Source organism: Ranitomeya variabilis, chromosome 5 (assembly GCF_051348905.1).
Source record: "Ranitomeya variabilis isolate aRanVar5 chromosome 5, aRanVar5.hap1, whole genome shotgun sequence".
Taxonomy (NCBI): domain Eukaryota; kingdom Metazoa; phylum Chordata; class Amphibia; order Anura; family Dendrobatidae; genus Ranitomeya; species Ranitomeya variabilis.
The window spans coordinates 302,595,656-302,622,548 of record NC_135236.1 but is presented as its reverse complement, the minus strand read 5'-3'; the positions used below and the strand labels follow the sequence as shown (position 1 = coordinate 302,622,548).

Below are 26,893 nucleotides of genomic sequence, written 5' to 3'. Positions count from 1 at the left end.
CAAACTTTGATTTAAAAAAAAATAAATAAATCAAATTGCGCCATTTTCCGAAACCCGTAGCGTCTCCATTTTTTGTGAACTCAGGTTGGGTGAGGGCTTATTTTTTGCGTGCCGAGCTGACGTTATTAATTATACCATTTTTGTGCAGATATGATCTTTTGATCGCCCGTTATTGCATTTTAACCCCTTAACCCCCAAGGGTGGTTTGCACGTTAATGACCGGGCAAATTTTTAAAATTCTGACCACTGTCCCTTTATGAGGTTATAACTCTGAAACGCTTCAACGGATCCTGATGATTCTGACACTGTTTTCTTGTGACATTGTACTTGATAGTGGTAAGATTTCTTTGATATGTTTGTGAAAAAGCGGAAATTTGGCGAAAATGTCACAATTTTCCAACTTTGAAATTTTATGCCCTTAAATCACAGAGATATGTCACACAAAATACTTAAGTAACATTCCCCAAATGTCTACTTTACATCAGCACAATTTTGGAACCAAAATTCTTTTTTGTTAGGAAGTTATAAGGGTTAAAAGTTGACCAGAAATTTCTCATATTAACAACACCATTTTTTTTTTTTTTTTTTTTTTAGGGACCACATCACATTTGAAGTCACTTTGGGGGTCTATAAGATAGAAAATACTCAAGTGTGACACCATTTTAAAAATACTACACCCCTCAAGGTGCTCAAAACCACATTCAGGAAGTTTATTAACCCTTCAGGTGTTTCACAGGAATTTTTGGAATGTTTAAACAAAAAAAAAAAATAAAAAATGAACATTTAACTTTTTTTTTTCACAAAAAAATTTACTTCAGCTCCATTTTGTTTTATTTTCCCAAGGGTAACAGGAGAAATTGGACACCAAAAGTTGTTGTACAATTTGTCCTGAGTACGCTGATACCCCATATGTTGGGGTAAACCCGTTTGAGTGCACAGGAGAGCTCGGAAGGGAAGGAGCACTGTTTTACTTTCTCAACGCAGAATTGGCTGGAATTGAGATCAGACGTCATGTCTCGTTTGGAGAGCCCCTGATGTTCCTAAACAGTGAGAACCCCTAATTCTAACTGAAACCTTAACCGAAACACACCCTAACCCTAATCCCAACACTAACCACACACCTAACCCCAACCGTAAATGTAATCCAAACCCTAACTTTAGCCCCAACCCTAACTGTAGCCCCAACCCTAACTGTAGCCCCAACCCTAATGGGAAAATGGAAATAAATACCATATATACTCGAGTATAAGCCGTCTCGCCTAATTTTGCCACAAAAAAACTGGGAAAACGTAATGACTTGAGTATAAGCCTAGGGTGGGAAATGCAGCAGCTACCGGTAAATGTCAAAAGTAAAAATAGATACCAATAAAAGTAAAATTAATTGAGACATCAGTAGGTTAAGTGTTTTTGTATATCCATATTGAATCAGGAGCCCCATACAATGCTCCATAAAGTTTATGATGGCCCCATAAGATGCTCCATATTAAAATATACCCCATATAATCCTGCATAAAGGTTAATAATGGCCCCATAAGATGCTCCATAAAGATATTTGCCGCATATAGTGCTGCACAAACCTTGATTATGCGACCATAAGATGATCCATACAGACACTTGCCACATTTGCTGTTGCTGGCTGCGATAAAAAAAAAATAAAAAAAAATCCCATACTCACCTCTCCGTCGCTCAGGCCCCCGGCACTTGCTATATTCACCTGCTCCCCGTTCTGGGCGCCGCTCCATCTTCAGCGTCTTCTGCACTGCCGTTCAGGCAGAGGGCACGAACTAACCACGTCATCGCGCCCCCTCTCATCTGAGCGTCACTGCAGAAGATGGCGTGGCGCCCGGAACGGGGAGCAGGTGAATATTGCGCAGCGCTCCCCCACCCCATTATACTCACCTGCTCCCGGCGCGGTGCAGTCCCTGGTTCCCCAGCTTCTTCCTGTACTGAGCGGTCACCGTTACCGCTCATTACAGTAATGAATATGCGGCTCCACCCCTATGGGAGGTGGAGCAGCATATTCATGACTGTAATGAGTGGTACCTAGTAACCGCTCAGTACAGGAAGAAGCTGGGGCGCCAGGGACCTCGGCTTATACGGTACTTTTTAATGTTATTATTTTTCCCTAACTACGGGGGTGATGAAGGGGGGTTTGATTTACTTTTATAGCGGATTTTTATGATTGGCAGCGGTCACACGCTAAAAGACGCTTTTTATTGCAAAGAATAGTTTTTGCGTCTCCACATTTTGAGAGCCATAATTTTTCCATATCTTGGCCCACAGAGTCATGTGAGGTTTTGTTTTTTGCGGGATGAGTTGATGTTTTATTGGTACCACTTTCGGGCACATGACATTTTTTAAATCGCTTTTTATTCTGATTTTTGTGAGGCAGAATGACCAAAAACCACAGGCAGGGCGGCAGGCTTGCCGGCGCCTGCTCTCAGCAGGCACTTGCAAGCCACCTCCCTGCAGGACCCGGAAGGAGCCCTGCGGCCATTTTGGATCTGTGACGCGCAGGGAGGAGACGCTCGGAACAACGTGATCAGGGGTCTCAGGGAAGCACGCAGGGAGCCCCCTCCCTGCGCGATGCTTCCCTATGCCGCCGGAACGCTGCAATCATATTTGATCGCAGTGTTCCGGGGGTTAATGTGCCGGGAGTGGTCCGTGACCGCTCCTGCCACAGTGCCGTATGTCAGCTGTAATAATCAGCTGACACCCAGGGGCGATCGGCCGCGCCATTTAGCAATCAGGTAAAAAAAAATTTTTATTGATAGATCGGGCGATTCTGAACAATGCGATACCAAATATGTCTATGTTTGATTTTATTTTTATTGTTTTATTTTGAATGGGGCGAAAGGGGGTGATTTGAACTTCTGTTTTTTGTTTTTTTTTTTTACTTTTGGCATGCTTCATTAGCCTCGGGAGGATAGAAGCTGCCACAACTTGATTGGCAGATCGCCTCTATATAGCTGAATTGCAGACTTGCTATGAGCGCCGACCACAGGGTGGCGCTCACAGCAATCCGGCATCAATAACCATAGAGGGTTGTCATGCTGACACACCGGTGACCTGCGATCACGTGACGCAGGTCACCGGTGAGCGCATTTTCTGGCTTTGAGGTGGGCTCACCGCCGGAGCCCATATCAAAGCGGGGGATACTGACATCGGACGTACTATCCCGTCCGATGTCAGAAAGGGGATAAACCATATACAAAATACCTGTTTTATGGTATTTTGTTCGCTGCATTTTGTACATGGTTTACTAAAGTCATTGTTACAAATCAATTTTGCATACTGTGTATAGGTTTAATATCTGATTTATTCATTGGCTTTACTAGTATTTTTTTTTTTATTATATTGGCATTTCCTTCTATATAGGTTTTCTCCCTGTACCACTCAGCCTTAGGCAGATCAGAGACGCCAGCCAGCCTCCTAATAATAGCCGTTTCTCTGCAGAGAACAGGGAGCTTGGTCAGGTCCCCTCTTCTCAGACTGGCCCTTACTGGCGCCGGCACTCCAGAGCGGAGCGTGCGGCCGCATAGCAACACATGGAGCTGCACGCTCTGCTCCAAAGTGCCGGTGCCAGAGCTTGGTTTTCACATGCGAGACACGGACGTTTATCTCGCAAGTGGAAAGGAGCCCTTATAAAGATAATAGAACTGGCCATCTCATCCTTATAGTTTATGAGGGCAGGGACAGTACAAACTTTTTTTTTTTATTTCTCCGGAGTATCCCTTTAAGGTGTGCTTATTAGGAATCCTTTATGCAGAGACCTGGCCTCACTACCCTCGCAATCTTCTCAGGGAAACATTGTTTTTGGCTTGCAAGGCTATCACCATGAGATGGATATTAGACCCCTGCAAATTTAACACTGGATCAATTGTTTTGCCAAGCATTCAAAGGGGTCGGATATGGCTTTAAAGGCAGCGATTCATTTTATTATAACAATTAAATGATTACAGGAAATAGGAAATAGTGTGATATTGCGTACACTTGTGCATAATCTAAATCACTAAAGGTAAGGTACTTATATTGCACACTACACAGGAAAGACTTCACCAGGAGTAGCACATCCTCTGTCTGGGAACATCAGCTGTGAGAAGCAGAACAGCAAAAAGAGAAAATCCTGGGATCCACACTGTGGCGTCACAGGCGTCCCCTTTTAAGTCCACAGGTTAGCAGGGCTTCTGTCTTAGCTGAAGTCTTCCCCAACTTATAACTTGTTTAGAAACAAATGCTTGCGTAACCAAGTATTACACAAGCCCTAACAAGTTTTATTTGTCCGATAAAGTACACTTCTGGCGAAGGGGCCAACTCTTCAGACGTCAATCAGCATTGGACAAATACATCATCGGATAAAAAAATATGCCAGAGGCTCTCCTGGTACCAAATGTTTTACCATACTATAAACACGACATTTCTCACTAAACATGGATAACGAAACTATGCAGTAATTGGATGATACTATAAACATATGCTTTCCCACTAAAAATTGATAAAGGAGCTATGCAGTCCAGTTGTTGGGAAAATTACAGAAAATACAAGGCTAATATAAGCTGAACGGTTATTAATGTCTTAAAGGTGCCTTAAAGACAGGCTACCAATATGGATTCCTGATGGCCATTAACATTTTAGCACTACAGTCAATATGGTAAATACTGAAGCTTTCTATGAGGAGGGTCATATATAAAAACAGATACTGTCCTCAAAAATGGATAAGGTATGGAAACCTTGGTTTGATTCCCCCATGATTCACATTAGTCCGCAGGTAATTAGAAGTATTCTCATGATTAAAGAGAGCCTATCACGTCATTTGTAGCATCTATACGGTCCCCAGTGCGTGGTTAGCTATGTGCATCACAAACGCAATTTTAATTAAAAAAAAAAAAAAAAAAAAAAAAAAACACCGCTGTAATCCTGATCAAAAAGCACTTTACATAGTTAGATCTTACCTGCTCGTTTAGTCATATAGTTGTGATACATTGCATTCACGGTTGCCGCCTTACACGCCATTTTAATTATGTTCCCGGGTTTGTGCCGACGTCACTTGAAATCCCATCCATGCAAGAGGTTTATTTGGCTGCTGCACTTGTGCAGTGTGTATTAGGGGAGCCGCGCTTGCGCAGTGTTTATCGGCGAGCAGCTCGTGCCTGTGAATGAGCAATTAAGCGGTGCAGTTCCCAGCTTCACCGACTATGTGCGCATACGCCGGAGCCGGTGAAGCTGGGAACTACTCACACCTTCAGTGCACACGCGCTGGGAGCAACTTGTCAAGTGCTTTTTGATAAGGATTACAGCAACGATTTAAAGGAAAACAAACGTGTTAGTGATGCACATTGCATGACTACAATGCACTGAGGACACTTTACATGTGATAGGTTCCCTTTAAGTATGTGATATTTGGTGCCCGACACCCATGGTATGTTATGGGCAAGGCTAAATTTGCCAGCAGTATTAATGAGCAACGAGAAATGCTGTTTGTTCTTTAGTGTAACCTTATGATATCGTATAATAATTATAAAAGGAGTTTAAAAAAAAAAAAAAAACCTACAACCAACTTAATTAACATAACATGTGCATAAAATCTGAAACCTTGAAATGCACCAAGTACTCATACTGGGAATGTAGGATACAAAGGGTTTTCCAGGTTCAGAAAATCCTTGTTCCAAGCTGCAAACCCAGTGCTTTATTGACGTTCTCTGGAACCAGAACTTGGTCTCCACCTCTGCTCCCGGTGTCTGTCATTGCCAGACATGCTGACTGTGCTGCGGACAATAACTAAGCTCAACAGCTTTGCCCCAGTTGACTGCAATAGCCACTGAGCTTTGTTATTGGCCACAGAGTTGTCAGCATGCCGTCAGCGTTCCAGGCACTGAGACACCAAGAACAGCTGCGGAGACTCAGCACTGGACTAGTAAAAGGGTGGGAAAAAAACAGTTTTTTTTTATTTATTTTTTTTTAATAAACAAACAACCAACTGCAGCCAGAGAACAGGTTTTTTCGAAAAATGAGAAAACCCTTTAAAGGGAATTTGTCAGCAAATTTTTGCCATGTAATCTGAGGACATTAAAACACCGAATTCAGAAATGTTTCACTTATCAAGCTATGTGCTCTTGTTTACCTACAATGAAGGTTTTATCACTAGGACCTCATCATTGCTGTGGCTAGCTGGCGCATGCCAAGTTGTCCAACTCCGCCCCTTCCTATGATAAGCAGCTCACTGTCTATAGACAGTGTACATACAGAGCCTGGTGTGGGCGGGTTAGCTTTCTCAGCTCTGCTGCATCTGTGAACTCTGTAAAACGGCTTCACCCAGTAAACTAAGTGATACATCGTTGGATTCAGAGTCTCTTTTCCTACATTATGTTGCTCTCAGATGAAAAAGCAAAAACCAGGTAACAGGTTCCCTTTAAGAAAATGGTTTCAGATTTCCAATGAACAAAATCAATGGGAATCTGAAATCACAGGCTCTACCACTGTTCTTTTCTCATGCATCAGAAGTTGATTATTCTCCTATAATTCACCAAGTTTACATCAGCATAATGTGTTGGACTGTCAGAAAGTACCAAAAGGAAAAGTAGTGGAAAAGATCACAATTAGGATGCACACAATACCTTCTTGTGAAGAGATGATAAGCGGCAAGTAGTCGGGTATGTATTCCTTCCGGTCCTCAGCATCTTTGCTTCCAGGAGGAGGAAACTGCAGGACATTATTCTTGCTAACAGGGAAGGACGGGATCTGGTGTGGGAAGGTGACTGGTTCAATATTATGAATGTAGTCTTCCAGTTCATGGAGATTCACCCCCATCAGCTTAAAGGCTTGTCCTACATCATCCAGCACAGGGTCTGTTCTTCCGTCTAGAACACAAAAAAACTAAATCAACGACACAATAGAAAAGCAAGTAAGATACTTGGGATATAGCAGTACATAATTCCAAAGTATTACATGGAGAAAAGAATGAGATCACATAAGAAAACCAGTGAAAAATTATTTACAGAGTTTCTGTAAGAAAAACAGGAAAATAAGTTATTTACAACAGGAGGAGCACAAGCTGAACGATCCTACCCCTGCATTCCAGAGCCCGGCCCCCAGGGTTCAAAGCCTCTAACATGTCATGTGAGATACGCTTTAGGGGGCGAATAAGGGTTTAATTACAGACACATGAAGCCTGTGGGGTTATACAGGCAAAAAGATGACAAAGTTTATAAAGAGGGCACATCACATTCTGGCATCCAGTGTAGCTATGCAGGACGAACCCCTCACTGGTTAGTTACAGGAGTGCTGAAATACTACACCAGATACATGGTGTGTGAGGCCAGTGTATTCTGCAGGAGAGCACCATCCTGGCCCTCTGCAGTGACTGGCAGGCTACTGGACATGTGTGTATTGGCAGCGGTCTAAGGCTATGTGCACACTTTGCGGTCTTTGCTGCGGATCCACAGCGTTTTTGGACGCTGCGGATCCGCAGCAGTTTCCCATGAGTTTACAGTACAATGTAAACCTATGGAAAACAAAAAACGCTGTGCACATGCTGCGGAAAAAAACGCGCGGAAACGCTGCGGTTTACATTCCGCAGCATGTCAATTCTTTGTGTGGAATCCGCAGCGGTTAGGCACCTGCTCCATGTTAAAAAAACGCAGGTGTCTAAAACCGCAGTGGAAACCGCACAAAAAAACGCGATAAATCAGCAGTACTTTTTGCACTGCGGATTTCAACAAATGCGCTGCGGAAAAATCCGCAGCAGAATCCGCAGAGTATGCACATAGCCTATCAGTCACTGCAGAGAGGTGGAGAGGGGCTGTGAGCGCTCTCCTAATAAACACACAAGAGTTTGAGTCAAGTGTGTTCTTCACACTACTAGTAGCCAAACAGTATCACCTATATTTTTGTGCCGTCTGATCTACTAGAAGTATGGCACTGTAGCATGTGGTGTACCATAGCACAGTTTATACACCCGATATCCACCTGCTGCAATAAAAAGCAACTGCGACAAATACACTGTGTGCAGAATTATTAGGCAAGTTGTATTTTGATCACATGATACTTTTTATACATGTCCTACTCCAAGCTGTTCAGGCTTGAGAGCCAACTACCAATTAAGTAAATCAGGTGATGTGCATCTCTGTAATGAGGAGGGGTGTTGGCTAATGACATCAACACCCTATATAAGGTGTGCTTAATTATTAGGCAACTTCCTTTCCTTTGGCAAAATGGGTCAGAAGAGAGATTTGACGGGCTCTGAAAAGTCTAAAATTGTGAGATGTCTTCCAGAGGGAAGCAGCAGTCTTGAAATTGCCAAACGTTTGAAGCGTGATCACCGAACAATCAAGCGTTTCATGGCAAATAACCAACAGGGTCGCAAGAAGCGTGTTAAGCAAAAAAGGCGCAAAATAATTGCCCATGAATTGAGGAAAATCAAGCGTGAAGCTGCCAAGATGCCATTTGCCACCAGTTTTGCCATATTTTAGAGCTGCGACGTTACTGGAGTAACAAAAAGCACAAGGTGTGCGATACTCAGGGACATGGCCAAGGTAAGGAAGGCTGAAAAACGACCACCTTTGAACAAGAAACATAAGATAAAACATCAAGACTGGGCCAAGAAATATCTTAAAACTGACTTTTCAAAGGTTTTATGGACTGATGAAATGAGAGTGATTCTTGATGGGCCAGAGGCTGGATCAGTAAAGGGCAGAGAGCTCCACTCCGACTCAGACGCCAGCAAGGTGGAGGTGGGGTACTGGTATGGGCTGGTATCTTCAAAGATGAACTTGTGGGACCTTTTCGGGTTGAGGATGGAGTGAAGCTCAACTCCCAGACCTGCTGCCAGTTTCTGGAAGACGACTTCTTCAAGCAGTGGTACGGGAAGAAGTCGGTATCGTTCAAGAAAAACATGATTTTCATGCAGGACAATGCTCCATCACATGCCTCCAACTACTCCACAGCGTGGCTGGCCAGTAAAGGTCTCAAAGAAGAAAAAATAATGACATGGCCCCCTTGTTCACCTGATCTGAACCCCATAGAGAACCTGTGGTCCCTCATAAAATGTGAGATCTACAGGGAGGGAAAACAGTACACCACTCGGAACAGTGTCTGGGAGGCTCTGGTGGCTGCTGCACGCAATGTTGGTCGTAAACAGATCAAGCAACTGACAGAATCTATGGATGGAAGGCTGTTGAGTGTCATCATAAAGAAAGGTGGCTATATTGGTCACTAATGTTTTTGGGTTTTATTTTTGCATGTCGGAAATGTTTATTTCTAAAGTGTGTGCAGTTATATTGGTTTACCTGGTGAAAATAAACAAGTGAGATGGGAATATATTTGGTTTTTATTAAAGGGACACTGTCACGCCCTCCAGCCGATATAAACTAAAAGAGCCACCTTGTGCAACAGTAATGCTGCATTCTGACAAGGTGGCTCTTTTAGTTAGTGGTGCATGTATTCCCAAAATAAAGCGTTTTATAACTTCTCCAAAATACCTGTCTTTCGCCAGGGAGGCAGGTCCTCACCCCCCTGCTTGAAACGCCACACTGCCGTCACTCAAATCTTCAGGGACGCCGGGCACCGCCCGGTACTGTCTGGTGCAGGCGCAGTGAGCTCTGGCCGTCTGACGTCACAGCCAGGCTTGCAGACTGCGCCTGTGCGGCCGCCCTGCTTGTGAATCCCAGCCCCGCACTCTGCATAATGCATAACACACTGCGGGGCCGGGATTCACAAGCAGGGCGGCCGCACAAGCGCAGTCTGCAAGCCTGGCTGTGACGTCAGACGGCCAGAGCTCACTGCGCCTGCACCAGACAGTACTACACAGCGCAGGCACCGGATTTCATGTGAAAACAGCGCGGAGGGGGCGGTGCCCGGCTCCCCTGAAGATTTGAGAGACGGCAGTGTGGCGTTTCAAGCAGGGGGGTGAGGACCTGCCTCCCTGGCGAAAGACAGGTATTTTGGAGAAGTTATAAAACTCTTTATTTTGGGAATACATGCACCACTAACTAAAAGAGCCACCTTGTCAGAATGCAGCATTACTTCTGCACAAGGTGGCTCTTTTAGTTTATAACGGCTGGAGGGGGTGACAGTGTCCCTTTAAGTTGCCTAATAATTCTGCACAGTAATAGTTACCTGCACAAACAGATATCCTCCTAAGATAGCCAAATCTAAAAAAAAAAAAAACCACTCCAACTTCCAAAAATATTAAGCTTTGATATTTGTGAGTCTTTTGGGTTGATTGAGAACATAGTTGTTGATCAATAATAAAAATAATCCTCGAAAATACAGCTTGCTTAATAATTCTGCTCAGTGTAGATGTCACCTCCCCCCCGTTTCTTTACACTGTGAACCCCCCAGTACAACACATAGAACAATTTTCATAGCACCCAAGAGTCAACTATATAGCTCGCATGTTTGTTATCCGTGAACTAGAGCCCTTGAAACAATCACTGGCCAACAATTGCAGCCTAAGCAAAAAATGCTCACACACAGGCTGCATATTTCCTATCCATATGTGTGTACAAAGAGTCATCAGAATATTACATTAACAGCAGAGAGGATGAGATGAGAAATCAGTACCGGAGATATCAGCGTCCATGTGTGTAATACATGTGGTAACCGTGTGCTGCATCAGTACCACACGGACCGGCGCCTGGGAAGCAGCGATACTGTTTGCGCTGTTCCTCAGCATTGGGTGCTGAAGACAGCTAGTGCTGAGATCAGCACTAGCAAGGGAGAATGTTGAGAGTTGTATTCAGCTGATAATAGTGAGAGCAGGCGGCGGCTGAATTGAGTATTCATCAGCGGCTGCATGCGCTAGAAATAAAAAAAAAATAAAAAATATGGCGTGGGTCCCCCTGTATTTTCTATATTTAACCAGCCGGGCAAAACTGACAGTTGCAGGCTGCAACCTGCAACCCTCAGCTGCCAGCCTCAGCAAGGCTGGTTATCACAAATAGTGGAGTCCCCACGCTGAATTATTATTTGTTTTAAATGATTGAGAACAAACCTTGCAAAAGCAGACAGCTGGCTGCCATGGATATTGCCTCCCCCGGCCTGAAATTAGCAGCCCGCAGTTATTTTTGGGGGTTCATATTTGTGGGGATTATGTCACCTTTGTACTGTCTGGAGACATCAAGCCCACAGATTAGTAATGGAGAGGCATCTATAAGACACCTATCCATTACTAATCCTATAGTTATATGGTAAATAAAGACACAGCAAGTATAAAGTCTTTTATTTTAAATAAACACAAACACCCTTTTCCCATTTTTGTTTAAAAATAAAGTTATACTCATCAATTGCCCATTCCATTGAAGCCCTAGTCTCCTGTAATAAAACAAGTGAAAAAACAATATTCCTCACCTGTCTGTCGTTCTATCCCATGCCAAGATGCGACCGTCCAGGCCGAGAACCACTGAGGAATGAGCTGCTGCGACATCAGCACCAAGAGAAAATGTCAGTGAGTTCGCAGATCACGGTCGCATCTTGGCACCGTCCCGGTTGAAAAGTATTTATCCCCAGACATGAATTATGGCGTGGGATAGAACGACAGACGTGAGGGATATGTTTGTTTTTAATTTTTGTTTTATTACAGGAGATGAGGGCTTCAATGTAATGGGCGTTATACTCACCTACCTTATTTTTAAACAAAAATGGAAAAATGCGTTCTACGTAGCAGAGCCAATCAAGTTGTGGCAGCTTCGAGGATATTGAAGCATGGCAAAAGTAAAAAAAAAAAAAAAAAAAGGAGGATTAACCCGATCGCTAGACGGCGCAGCGAGAAAAAGAGATTCAGAACTACAGAATTGTGGGGTTTTTTTGGTTGCCGTGACAACGGGCGATCAAAATAATGTATCTGCACCAAAACGGTATCAATAAAAGTGTCAGTTCGGCATGCAAAAAAATAAGCCCTCACCCGACCCAGATCACGAAAAATAGCAAAGTTTGGAATTTTTTTCTCACCACTTAGAGATCCTATACATGTTTGGTGTCTATGAGCTCGTAATGACCTGAAGATTCATAATGGCAGGTCAGTTTTACCATTTAGTGAACCTAGCAAAAAAGCCAAACAAAAAAATAAGTGTGGGATTCCACTTTTTATGCAATTTCACCGCACTTGGAATTTTTTTTCTTTACAGTTTTCTAGTACACGACATGGTAAAATCAATGGTGTCGTTCAAAAGTACAACTCGTCCTGCAATAAATAAGCCCTCACATGGCCATATTGACGGAAAAATAAAAAGTTATGGCTCTGGGAAGGAGGGGAGCGAAAAACGAAAACAAATGAAAATACCCGGGGTCATGAAGGGGTTAAAAATAAGGGGCCCCCATGTCATTTTTTATTTAAAAAAAAAAAAAAAAAAAAACAGCGTGGAGACCTCTATTCTTGATAACTAGCCTTGCTGAAGCTGACCGCTGAGGGGTGCAGCCCATAGCTGTGCTGTCAGTTTTACCTTGTTGGTAACCCACGCCAGTTTTATTATTTGTAGCATCGGCCGGCGCCTGCTCTCACTGTTATCAGTTGAATACAACTCAACATTCTATTCTGCTAGCACTGATCCCAGCACGAGCAGGGGAGAATGAAGAGAGCCGTCTTCAGCACCCGGTGTAGGGGAACAGCGCTAAAAGCTGATTTCCATGCGGTACATGTCACACGGATGATGTTATTAGTGTGCGAGACTGTTTGTGGCCTGTGCTGATGATACAAAATGGACATGTCAGCACATCTTGCCCATGGACACACACTGACATGTGCACAGACCCATTCACTTGAATGGGTCACGTGTGTAAGTGTCTCCGGACACACTGACATCTGAAAGAGCCCTTAGATGCATATACCTGCTGTCTTAGCCCGTGCTATACTATAATGGCATGTGTCATGTACAGGAAGGAGTTACGTCTGTAGCATGACAACTCTTTCTGTAGATTGCATCAAGATTAAAGTCATATGCAAAAATCGCCTGAAGGTGCATTGGGGGCATTTCTACAGAGACCCCCTAATGCGAGATTGGACCAGACAAACTGGCTTTCAATGGTGCCCATGACACTGGCTCGTCAGCTCTCCTGCCTTCCAACCACCGCATGCTGGAAACACATTTGACCCAGTTGTCTAGACATCACTTATTTGGTCTGAGGGTCTCACATCCTCACTCTTGCCCATTTTTGGGGTTTCCCGCACACATACTTTAGGAACTGACTTCTGCTACCCTGAGACGTTTTTATGGCGCTACTCATTCGTTGCAGCCATTACACTGCGGCCCAGATGTTGCCTGCCACAATGTGGACTCGTGCAGCCATTCAATAGACCCGTGGCAGGGGTCAGGTACATAACGCTCATTCATAGGTGCCCCCGTAATGAGCCATTCAACAGACCCAGTGCAGGGGTCAGGTACATAATGCTCATTCATAGGTGCCCCCGTAATGAGCCATTCAACAGATCCAGTGCAGGGGTCAGGTACATAACGCTCATTCATAGGTGCCCCCGTAATGAGCCATTCAACAGACCCAGTGCAGGGGTCAGGTACATAACGCTCATTCATAGGTGCCCCCGTAATGAGCCATTCAATAGACCCAGTGCAGGGGTCAGGTACATAACGCTCAATCATAGGTGCCCCCGTAATGAGAAGCATTATATACCTGGAGGCGGCTTTAATGTTTGAACTGATGAGTGTGATCACTGCCACTATATCTAAGGGCACAGAAAACCAAAGGGTTAAACAGGCTCTCCAGCCAGAATCATCATATACTGGTGCCAAATGTAAGATTGGGGGAACCGGCTGACTGCTGGGATCTCTTGGTTTAGGGATCAAAGGGCTCACAATTGATCCCACAGAACTGTGTACCAATAAAAGGTGCCCTTACTCCCATCTCAGTAAGCGCTGGAATATCACTTAGGGTACCGTCACACAGTGCCATTTTGATCGCTACGACGGCACGATCCGTGACGTCGCAGCATCGTATGATTATCGCTCCAGCGTCGTAGACTGCGGTCACACGTTGCAATCACGGCGCTGGAGCGATGCCGAAGTCCCCGGGTAACCAGGGTAAACATCGGGTAACTAAGCGCAGGGCCGCGCTTAGTAACCCGATGTTTACCGTGGTTACCAGCGTAAACGTAAAAAAAACAAACAGTACATACTCACATTCCGGTGTCTGTCCCCCAGCGTCTCAGCTTCGCTGCACTGTGTAAGCACCATAGCCGGAAAGCAGAGCGTCACCGCTGTGCTCGCTTTCTGGCTGGCCGGCGCTCACAGTGCAGAGAAGCTGAGACGCCGGAGGACAGACACCGGAATGTGAGTATGTACTGTTTGTTTTTTTTACGTTTACGCTGGTAACCAGGGTAAACATCGGGTTACTAAGCGCGGCCCTGCGCTTAGTTACCCGATGTTTACCCTGGTTACAAGCGAACACATCGCTGGATCGCTGTCACACACAACGATCCAGCGATGTCAGTGGGTGATCAAGCGACGAAAGAAAGTTCCAAACGATCTGCTACGACGTACGATTCTCAGCAGGGTCCCTGATCGCTGCTGCGTGTCAGACACTGCGATATCGTAACGATATCGCTAGAACGTCACGAATCGTACCTTCGTAGCGATCAAAATAGCACTGTGTGACAGTACCCTTAAAGGGGCAGTGCGCAGAAAACCAGCAGGACACACACATTCTGCAGGTACTGTGCCCATGTACTAACGCCCAGGATGGGTGCACAGGGAGGACATCAGCACCAATCACCGGCTGATGTGAAAGAAGGGGTCCCAGACAACCATCACTGGGGATCAGACCTATGGGACTCGCAGCAAGCACAGGATATAGTGACTGCTCTCTATATATGCTGCACAGTGATTGGATTACAGTTAAAGGGGTTGTCACCTTTCAGAAAATTCCTGTCCTCCAGCTGCAGCTTTATTCACCCTCCTCAGGTCCAACACTCAGTATCGGCTGCTGCCCCTGGCGTCAGTTACAACACTGGTGGATGCTAAGTGGAGAAGTCTGCAGCCGGTCAGTGAGCGGAGGCTACGGCACCGCAATGAGCTTATGGTGATGCAGATCTTCGGCTCACTGATTGGCTGCAGTGGTACCAACATAATGCAGACTCCAGGGGCAGCGGTGGGATCTCAGGGCAGGTCCTGGGGTGGGGTAGTAAGGCATGGGGGGGGTTGTTAAATAAAATACATCTAGTGATTGGAATTTTATGAAAAGGTATAACCCCTTTAAGGCGATGAGACATCCCTTTAAACAATGGCATAACCCATCACTCAGGTCTGCCCTACACCAGCAGAGAAGTTGCCCAGCAAGGCTGGGTTACTGAGGGCAGCCAGCCACTGCCCCCTCCATGGCCGCAGGTCTCAGCACCCGGTGCCCCCACAGGCAGGCAGCGCCAGCACACGGTGCCCGGGCAGGAAGGTGCCGCTAGCGCCCGGTACTCACACAGCTCGGAGTAGCGGTGGGCTCCCCGGCACAGCTGCTGCAGGTACCTATGCAGCACGTCGGTGAGCAGGTCGCAGGCGGTCACCTGCACGGAGTCCCAGCCCAGGGCTTGGCAGATCTGCGCCACCGACACCCGCAGCAGCGAGCGCGAGTAGCTCTCACACATCCCGACTTATCCCGCGCCCATCACACGCGCAGGCGCCGCAGTCTCTCCGCTTTCCAGCCGGTTATCCGCACGGCCCCTTCCGCGCTCTCGCCCGTGCCGCCATCTTGGCCTTCCCTCTTGTCGCTGCTTAGCACAGGCAGCAGTCCGCTCCAATCCATCCCCGAGCTGTTCGCTCAGCAGCTTCCGGCCTGCATCTGCTGCTCTGGCATCAGCCACTGCTCCCTGGAGGAGGCGTTATAACGAGGCGGAGGACCGTGGACTTCACACTTGGGCTGCTGGTCACCATTTTGCTCCAGGGCAAAATACCAGACATTGGAGGCAAGTCCCAGAATCGGACTGGAAAGTATCCGGACCGGAGCCGCCTGACTGCAGCTGCTGAGACCCCCCCATATTATCCATTACCCCCCCAGACAGTGATCAGACAGACGGCCATTATAGCAGCTGCCCTCAGCTCCTACAGTACACAGTGCACACACATCTGTGCATACACATCTGTGCATACACATCTGTGCATAGACCGAGAGGTAGATCTCTTATACCTGATGGGGCTGGTGTGCTTACTATTAAAACCCAGAAGTCCTTTCTCTAAGTTTTCAATTTTGACGGTTACATGAGATTAGTAGTGATAACGCTCCGCTACATGCCGGAGTCCCAGTCCCCTGTACACAGTCCGGAATAGACCCTAATCTTAGCGGGGTACATGAGGCTGCCTGTTCTCTCTCTCACGTCCCCTGTTCTGTCGCCTCCTGCTGGTCCTCCGTTACACTTCTCTGCTCCTTGCCCACCTGGGTGTCCCCCCGAGGTTCTACTGGGCACAAACCAGGCAAAGGTTCTACGTCAATAGTAAAAAAAAAATGAAGAGAATGTCATTATTAATAAATTCCTTGCCTTTCATTAGCAAATCACAGTTATTTGTCTGGGAGATAGCTCCACTGCAGCAGGTTTTTATTTTACTGCTGGGGTGTTGCTTCAAATCCCCTGCCCCCTGTGTGATACGATACTCGCCTTCCAGCGCTTTCCTCTGTCATCACCGCTGCGCCCATCTGTCCCCCACAGAATGTGACCTAGCCAGAGGTCACACACAACTCACTACAAGTCCATGGGGGCCTCGCTCTAGCTCTCATAGGCCTGTAGTGAGAGCCTGTGACATAGCTTCGGACTTGCAGTCACAAGATGGCTCCATGAGACCAGAGCTGCACCGAAAAAAGGTGAGGATGCCAGAGGGGGGTATAAGAGTAGGGGTAGGTGTAATGCACACTGCTGTCCATCCTGTCTGATCTAATACTGGCGATACCAGGGATGCTGAGGCAAGAAGAGGCTGCTCACACTGCTGTCCATCCTGTCTGATCTAATACTGGCGATACCAGGGATGCTGAGGCAAGAAGAGGCTGCTCACACTGCTGTCCACCATGTCTGTCTGATCTAATACTGGCGATACCAGGGGTCCTGAGGCAAGAAGAGGCTGCTCACACTGCTGTCCACCATGTCTGTCTGATCTAATACTGGAGATACCAGGGATGCTGACGCAAGAAGAGGCTGCACATACTGCTGTCCACCATGTCTGATCTAATACTGGCGATAGCAGGGATGCTGAGATCAGAAGAGGCTGCTCACACTGCTGTCCATCATGTCTGATCTAATACTGGAGATAGCAGGGATGCTGAGATCAGAAGAGGCTGCTCACACTGCTGTCCATCCTGTCTATCTGATCTAATACTGGCAATACCAGGGATGCTGAGGTAAGAAGAGGCTGCTCACACTGCTGTCCATCACGTCTGTCTGATCCAATACTGTAGATACCAGGGGTGCTGAGGTAAGAAGAGGCTGCTCACACTGCTTTCCATCCTGTCTATCTGATCTAATACTGGCGATACCAGGGATGCTGAGGTAAGAAGAGGCTGCTCACACTGCTGTCCATCATGTCTGTCTGATCTAATACTGGCGATACCAGGGATGCTGAGGCAAGAAGAGGCTGCTCACACTGCTGTGCACCATGTCTGATCTAATACTGGCGATACCAGGGATGCTGAGATCAGAAGAGGCTGCTCACACTGCTGTCCATCATGTCTGATCTAATACTGGAGATAGCAGGGATGCTGAGATCAGAAGAGGCTGCTCACACTGCTGTCCATCATGTCTATCTGATCTAATACTGGCAATACCAGGGATGCTGAGGTAAGAAGAGGCTGCTCACACTGCTGTCCATCACGTCTGTCTGATCCAATACTGTAGATACCAGGGGTGCGGAGGTAAGAAGAGGCTGCTCACACTGCTGTCCATCCTGTCTATCTGATCTAATACTGGCGATACCAGGGATGCTGAGGCAAGAAGAGGCTGCTCACACTGCTGTCCACCATGTCTGTCTGATCTAATACTGGCGATACCAGGGATGCTGAGGCAAGAAGAGGCTGCACATACTGCTGTCCACCGTGTCTGTCTGATCTAATACTGGCGATACCAGGGATGCTGAGGTAAGAAGAGGCTGCACATACTGCTGTCCACCATGTCTGTCCCATCTAATACTGGCGATACCAGGGATGCTGAGGTAAGAAGAGGCTGCACATACTGCTGTCCACCATGTCTGTCTGATCTAATACTGGCGATACCAGGGATGCTGAGGCAAGAAGAGGCTGCACATACTGCTGTCCACCATGTCTGTCTGATCTAATACTGGCGATACCAGGGATGCTGAGGCAAGAAGAGGCTGCACATACTGCTGTCCACCATGTCTGTCCGATCTAATACTGGAGATACCAGGGATGCTGACCTAAGAGGAGGCTGCTCACACTGCTGTCCACCATGTCTGTCTGATCTAATACTGGAGATACCAGGGATGCTGAGCTAAGAGGAGGCTGCTTACACTGTTGTCCATATGATCTAATACTGGAGATACCAGGGATGCTGAGGTATGAAGAGGCTGCTGTGCACCATGTCTTTCTAATCTAATACTGTAGATACCAGGGGTGCTGAGGTAAGAAGTTGCTCACACTGCTGTCCACCCTGTCTGATCTAATACTGTAGATACCAGGGGTGCTGAGGTAAGAAGAGACTGCTCACACTGCTGTACACCAAGTCTGATCTAATACTGGAGATACCAGGGGTGCTGAGGTAAGAAGAGACTGCTCACACTGCTGTCCACCATGTCTGATCTAATACTGTAGATACCAGGGGTGCTGAGGTAAGAAGAGACCGCTCACACTGCTGTACACCATGTCTGATCTAATACTGGAGATACCAGGGGTGCTGAGGTAAGAAGAGACTGCTCACACTGCTGTACACCAAGTCTGATCTAATACTGGAGATACCAGGGGTGCTGAGGTAAGAAGAGACTGCTCACACTGCTGTCCACCATGTCTGATCTAATACTGTAGATACCAGGGGTGCTGAGGTAAGAAGAGACCGCTCACACTGCTGTACACCATGTCTGATCTAATACTGGAGATACCAGGGGTGCTGAGGTAAGAAGAGACTGCTCACACTGCTGTACACCAAGTCTGATCTAATACTGGAGATACCAGGGGTGCTGAGGTAAGAAGAGACTGCTCACACTGCTGTCCACCTTTTTTTTTTATCTAACACTGGAGATACCAGAGGTGCTCATATAAGAGACTGTTTAAATCACAATCATTGGAACAGCATAAGTAAGATGTTTCCTCAAAAAGGCCTCTTATTATTATTTATATAGCTCCATTAATTCCATGGTGCTGTACGTGAGAAAGGGGTTACATACAGGGTTATAGATATCGTTTACAGTAAACAAATTTACAATGACAGACTGGAACGGAGGGGAGAGGACCCTGTGCTTGCGGTCTTACATTCTATGGTATAGTGGGGAACAGACAGAAGGTCGGGGGTGCAGCAGCTCGGGTGGTTGGTGAGGCGGCAGAATGGTTATTGCAGGCTGTAGGCTTTCCTGAAGAGATGGGTTTTCAGGTTCCGTCTGAAGGATCCGAGGGTGGTGGATAACCGGACTTGTTGAGGTGTGGAATTCCAGAGGATGGGGGATATTCGGGAGAAATCTTGGAGGCGGTTGTGTCAGGAACGAATAAGTGTGGAGGAGAGTAGGAGGTCTTGGGAGGATCGGAGATTGCGTGAGGGAAGATAGTGGGAGATTAGTTCAGAGATATAGGGAGGGGACAGGTTGTGGATGGCTTTGTAGGTCAGTGCTAGTAGTTTGAACTGGATTCGTTGGGGAATTGGGAGCCAGTGGAGGGATTTGCAGAGGGGAGAAACAGGGGAGTAGTAAGGAGAGAGGTGGATTTGTCGGGCAGCAGAGTTGAGGACAGACTGGAGCATTGCCATTGTGTCAAAAAACAAACGTGGAAGTCATCTTTGAAGAGGAAAGGCCTCCAATCCGTTGGCTCTCTGGAGACCACATAAGGTAGTGAAGAAGCTTTCAAGAGGAAACATTACTTTGGCCCAACTACTGGAAATAAGGCCTCTTTCACACATCCTGGTGATTCCTGTACAGAAAAAAACATTACTGGAGAGATCTTTGGCCCGTGTGCCATCCATATGTACATGGATCCGTTTGTTCCGTGTGACACATACCGGCATCTGGGAAAAGCAGTACCGTTCACGCTGATCCCAGGCACCGGCTGCTGAAGGCAGCTCACATCATTGTTGAGATTGGGAATGCAGCTTCAGTGACCAGCGGTATCCGCTATGACAGCGGTTCTCAACCTGGGGGTCGCGACCCCGAGGGGGGTCGAACGACCAAAACACAGGGGTCGCCACCTCTCTCACCTCCCCATCCACCTTCCCCCCCCCGTATGCCTGGACTGCTGGCCAGTGGCGTAGGAAGAGGGGGGCGGTCCGCCCCGGGCGGCACAATGCTGGGGGCGGCACAATGCGGGGGTGAGTCAGTGCAGCGGCTGCAGCCGGCAGGGGGGCGCAGTCGGGCCGCCTAAAGCGGCGGTCCGCAGTGTCTCCCCCGGCGGCTGCATTCTGCCGCCCCCGCACTGTGAGTCAGCTGTTCTGTGTGCCGACTGTCAAGCTGACAGCCGGCACACAGAAGCTGCGGCGCGCCGGCTCCCAGTGTTCAATTGTACTCGTATCTGTGATACGAGTACAATTGAAGCTCTGACTGCCGGGTCAGAGCGACGCCAGCAGCGTGATCAGGTCATGTGATCACGCTGCTGACGTCACTCACCTGCGCGGCAGAGCAGGAGACACAGAGCGGTGGTAAGTGCTCCAGTGGAGCTGAAGACACCGAAGGTGCAGGGGAGCATACATTGTGGGGGGGATTTACTGTGAGTGGGAATGGGGGGCATACATTGTGGGGGGGGATTTACTGTGAGTGGGAATGGGGGGCATACATTGTGGGGGGGGATTTACTGTGAGTGGGAATGGGGGGCATACATTGTGGGGGGGATTTACTGTGAGTGGGAATGGGGGGCATACATTGTGGGGGGGGATTTACTGTGAGTGGGAATGGGGGGCATACATTGTGGGGGGGGATTTACTGTGAGTGGGAATGGGGGGCATACATTGTGGGGGGGATTTACTGTGAGTGGGAATGGGGGGCATACATTGTGGGGGGGATTTACTGTGAGTGGGAATGGGGGGCATACATTGTGGGGGGGATTTAATGTGAGTGGGAATGGGGGGATATATTGTGGGGGGATTTAATGTGAGTGGTGGTGGGGGATATATTATTGGATGGGGGATATTTAATATGAGTGGAGCTGGGTGGATTTATTGTGGGGGGGAGATTTAATGTGAGTAGGGAGGGGGGATTTATTGTGGGGGGGGGAGATTTAATATGAGTGGAGATGGGGGGATTTATTGTGGGGAAGGGATTTAATGTGAGTGGAGATGGGGGTATTTATTGTGTGTGGAGAATTGGAGTGGAGATGGGGGATTAAATGTGTGTGGGGGGAGATTTGTCATGGGGATGGGGGGATTTAATGTGTGGGGGAGATCTAAGGACACAAAATGAAGAGCAAAGGGGGAGATGGGGGGGCATATATGAGGAAACAGTATGGGGGATGGGTGCAGACAGTTTGGGGTCAAACGGGGGATTGTATGCGGACACAGTATGGGTAGCGATGTGAAAAACGTATGTGGACAGAGTACGGGGAGTGAGGGTGTTGGGATGTGTGCATGCGTAGCATGGGGGACAGTGTAAGGGCACAGCCAGGAGGGGACAGTATACCAAGGAGGGGAAGTATGATGAGAGAGTACAGTATAAATACTGGGCCCTATAGGGGGGACACAGTCTGAGAGGACAGTGTGAAGAGGGGGCCAGTATGGAAAGGGGAGGTCAGTGTAAAGAGCGTGTACCATAAGACAGACAGTGTGGGGGTCATATTTTGTGCAGACAATATAGTGAGGGGCAATTTTTTTATTCAGGAGCATTATAATGACACTTGTATCTTTAAGGGCGTCATGTGGAGATTTTCTGCAAAAGAACGGAGAAGATGGAAGTCTGCAGAGACGGCTGTGGATGAGAAAACGCATCATGGGGTCTGGACAACATGAAGAAAAGAAGAACGGCTCCAGAGGCAACGTCATCTATAAGGTACCTGGATGTAAATGTTATTTGTGATACTGACTAATTCTCATGTTTTTATTTATGTTAGGAGCATTAAAGGGGATGTCCAGGTTTGTGATGAGTCTGCAGTCATTCTTTGTGACTGCAGACTTCTGACTTCTCACAGTGCACCTTGCACACTGTCAGGATTCTCTGGTGCTGGCGATTTACATACATGCGATCACGTGCTGACTAGACATGTGTGGCCTCACTCAATGAAAATGAACTGAGTGAGGCCGGGCACGTCTAGTCGGAATGTGGTCAGAAGTATACAAATCACATACTTGTGCTGACATGACCGTCCACCGGCAAGGGAGAATCCTAAAAGTGTGCAGTGCATGCGTTGTGAGATTTCAGAAGCTGCGATGTCAGGATTCAGCTCTGCAGGTTCCAGTCGTCGACACATGGAACACTTCACTCATATGCGATTTTCATACTCATGGTCCTGTGACATCGAGCTTCTCTTCTGCTTCTCTCAGTTTTTCACTGAACATTGGGAGCTTAAGGGAGAGGAGCTCGTCGGTACATGACTAAGTGTGAAAATCACATAAGTTCGGGGGGGGGGGGGGGGGCGCCAAACTCGGGAACAGCCCCGGGCGGCAAAAGCTCTAGCTACGCCCCTGCTGCTAGCTTTACTCCCGGCATAGCTTTGGGATCCCCGCAGGAAAATGAATAGATCGCGCATCGGATCTAGGGAGATACCAACTTCCGACGTCCCCCCTTCTTGTTTGGTGTAGCCAGGACAGATCCGGAATCTGTGGCACGTATCTGGCAACGGAATGCAGGGATGCAGGAAGAACGCGGCTGCCGGCATCGGTAATCGGCTTGAAGGGCTGCGGAAGAGCACGCCATAAAGGAGCCGTTCGGTACCCAGCAGTGATCCGCCGCCATCACTGTGTTCAGGGGCGTAACTACCGCGGTCGCAGCGGTCGCCATTGCGACCGGGCCCCGCAGGTCAGGGGCCGCGGGCCGGCAGGTCTGAGCAGGGCCGGGCTGGCCATCGGGCACTTCTGGCAAATGCCAGAAGAGCCGATGCCAGTAGTGGGCCGCTGCACTGTTCCTCCCCCGGAACCCCCCCCCCAGTGCCGCCGCCGCATTTAACTATACCGGCGTCTATGACACCGGTATAGTTCAATGCAATGATGAAAGAGAGAGCGTCACCTGACGCTCCCTCTCCCATCATTCCCCGCTCTGCCTCTGACAGTACACTGCGGGTGCGCGATGACGTCATATCATACCACTGTGAGGGCTGTGCTGGATATACCCCTGTGCTGACTGTGCTGGATATACCACTGTGAGGGCTGTGCTGGATATACCACTGTGCGGGCTGTGCTGGATGTACCCCTGTGCTGGCTGTGCTGGATATACCACTGTGAGGGCTGTGCTGGATATACCACTGTGCGGGCTGTGCTGGATATACCACTGTGAGGGCTGTGCTGGATATACCACTGTGAGGGCTGTGCTGGATATACCACTGCGGGCTGTGCTGGATATACCACTGTGCGGGCTGTGCTGGATATACCACTGTGCGGGCTGTGCTGGATATACCACTGTGAGGGCTGTGCTGGATATACCACTGTGCGGGCTGTGCTGGATATACCACTGTGAGGGCTGTGCTGGATATACCACTGTGCGGGCTGTGCTGGATGTACCACTGTGCGGGCTGTGCTGGATATACCACTGTGCGGGCTGTGCTGGATATACCACTGTGCGGGCTGTGCTGGATATACCACTGTGCGGGCTGTGCTGGATATACCACTGTGAGGGCTGTGCTGGATGTACCACTGTGCGGGCTGTGCTGGATGTACCACTGTGCGGGCTGTGCTGGATATACCACTGTGCGGGCTGTGCTGGATATACCACTGTGCGGGCTGTGCTGGATATACCACTGTGCGGGCTGTGCTGGATATACCACTGTGCGGGCTGTGCTGGATATACCACTGTGCGGGCTGTGCTGGCACCCAACACCATGTTGCAGTGCAGGAGATTCCTGCAACATTTTGTGATTATTTATTATGTTTGATTTGTAGCAATGAGAATACATAATGCATATCAGATATTTACATTCCGAATCATAACTAATAAAATTACAGTTTTAAAGTAGCCACCAAAATTATTTTTTGGGTTGGGGGTCACTGCAACATGAGGAACTGTATTGCGGGGTCACGGCATTAGAAAGGTTGAGAACCACTGCGCTATGACATCATCGCTCATCACTGAAACTGCACACAAAGCAGCTCATTGGCTCATGTTTTTCAACCTGGACCATCACATCATGCCATCGTTCAATTCGAAAACCAGATGTCACAGAGATGGATTACGGTGTGGGACAAGTATGGATTATCTACACGTCGCACAGGTGAGGGATATGGTTGTTTATTATTTTTACTTTTTTTTTTTTTTTTTTACAGAGGATATGGCACAGAGGCGAGTATAACTTTTTTTTTTTTTAAATAAATGTGCAAAACGGTGTTTTGTTTTATTTCAAACAAAGGATTCGATTCTTGCTGTGTTTATTTCAAGACGTACTATGGGGTTCATAATGAGGGCATCTTATAGACGTCTCTCCATTGCTAATCCCTGGGCTGACAATACCAAGCTGACATCAACCCCACAAATATTACCCCACTTGCCACTGCCACAGGGCAACTGGGAAAAGCAAGGCTAAGTGCCAGATTTGACGCAGCGTATGGATGTGCCATTTCTGGGACAGGTGAGGGCTGATGTTGGTAGCCTGAGGTGAAGGAAGCAATATCTCTGGTCCTTTCCCAGGCTATTAATATCAACCCTCAGCTGTCTGTTTAGCCTTTGCTGGTTTGAATTTATAGGGGGGCTCTATTTTTTCTGGGATCCCTAGTTAATTCACCAGTAAAGGCTAAGCAAACAGCTATGAGCTGTTATTAGTAGCCTGGGAACCTTTTTGGGACATTGTCCCTTTTCCCAAATTATTAACATCAGTCCCCAGCTGTGGGCTTTGCCTCTGCTGGTTATGAAATTTGCGCGGGAGTCCATGTCATTTTTTAAGTTTATTTCTTCATATTACATAGGAGGAACATAGCAGGTGCTGAATACAACTCCCATCATTGTCGCGCTTATCTCAGGGAGACCAAGATACAATGATGAGAGCTGCTATCTGCAGCCGGCGCCTGGGAACAGCACAAACATTAACGCTTCTTCCCAGGCACTGTTGCATCACACTGGTGACACATGTATCTCATCAGCGTGTGGCATGCATTTTGTTCGTGCTGCTGAGAATTAAAAAAAACTGACCTGTCTGTGGGCTTTTCAGGCGGTCTGAAAAACCGGACACGTAGGCACCATCATTGAAGACAATGGGTGTGCGTGTGTCCGTTTGTGGCCCTTAAAAAAATGGACGTGTGAAGGAGCCCAAGGTGTAGAGTAACAATGTAGTCAGACTCCTTTATTGATCATTTGAAGTACACTAGCAGCTTGCTGTTACATTGATTTGGTCATTAAACCAGTGGGGTTTTTCCAGTATTCCAACACAGCAATGTCAGGCTGCATGTTGCTCAAGTTACTGTGCACAGTCTGCTTGGCCTAAACGTACTACCACGGCCTGCAGCATCTATGGACTTGTCTCCCATCAGGCACATTGGAGACATCATCGGTTGGCAGTTGCAAAGGGAGCTGCCAGCAGCAGATTTTTACGATTTGCATTCAGTGTGGCTGAACACACCTCAGACAACCATTACTAAACTCACTGATCGACTGCCAAGGAGTGTAAGTGGATGGATTTCTGCACATTGCACTCATGCTTGATACTGAATGAATTATGTTTTGTAAATATTGTTTCCATTTGTTCCCCTCATTTGCATATCACTAACATTTTTATCTATCCTGTGATTCCAGTTATTCTATGACTATGTATCACACCGGAAATGCGTTGATTTCAGAGCTTTCAGCTTTTTCATAATGAAGTTTTTGTGATATTCCATTCATGTTTTTGCCTTCACCTTCGGTATTCACTAGTACTAACTAATAAAGACAAGTTTTATCCTGTGAAGCTGGACTCCTCCGTCTGCCATTTCTACTGCGGACCTGCAAAAGATGCCTTTCCGTGCTGCGGCACCATTTGGACATTGATTGCGGTGAGCTGGTTTTTCTTTTTGCTCTGCATGTACTTTGTTTATAAACAGTGAGCTGCTTATCACAGAAGGGGGCGGAGTCAGATTTGAAGGCCAGCTAGTCACAGCAATGTTATTCACATTAAGGGTAAGTTCACACAGGGCGTTTTTGCTGCGTTTTTTATGCCAATTTTCAGCTGCTTTTTACAGTACCAGCAAAGACTCTGAGATTTCAGAAATCTCATGCACACACATTGGTTTTTTGTGAGATCAGTATTTCATGCATTGCTGCGTTTTTTTGGACATAGAGCATGTCACTTCTTTCAGCGTTTTTGCTGTGTTTTTTCACCCACTGACTTGATTGGGTGTTGAAAAAAAACGCAGCAAAAACGCAGGTATTATTTGCTGCTGAAAATCCAAGGACATTAGCATGGACAAAGAGAAAAAAAAAGCACCAAAACCTGCATTTTTGATGCAGCTTCTTTCCTGCCAAGCTGATCAGGTTTTGCTGCAGAAAAAAAAAAAAAAAAGCAAAAACGCCCTGTGTGAACTTACCCTTAAGCTTCAGTCTAAACAACAGCACACAGCCGGACATGTTGTACATAGTTTAATTCATTTTTTTTAACCCCTAGCTCATGCTGTCCTCAGATTACATAGCAAAAACCTGCTGACAGATTCCCTGTAAAATACAGA

The 26,893-nt window shown here is 47.2% G+C and overlaps 1 protein-coding gene across 2 annotated transcripts in view; it reads right to left on the bottom strand.

Moving 5' to 3' along the window:
- The window catches only part of TAF3 (TATA-box binding protein associated factor 3), a 133,368-nt gene extending 117,552 nt beyond the window's left edge, over nucleotides 1-15,816 (bottom strand). The window contains exons 1-2 of one of the 2 annotated variants that reach the window (XM_077264503.1): nucleotides 15,500-15,816; nucleotides 6,615-6,857 (exon numbers count right to left, since the gene is read on the bottom strand). In XM_077264503.1, coding sequence (XP_077120618.1) covers nucleotides 6,615-6,807 — 193 coding nt within the window. In that variant the 5' untranslated portion in view covers nucleotides 6,808-6,857; nucleotides 15,500-15,816. Of the gene's footprint in view, nucleotides 1-6,614; nucleotides 6,858-15,414 lie in introns of both variants that reach the window. The other variant, XM_077264502.1, reaches the window with a different exon arrangement.
- Between the last annotated feature and the right edge of the window lie 11,077 nt (nucleotides 15,817-26,893).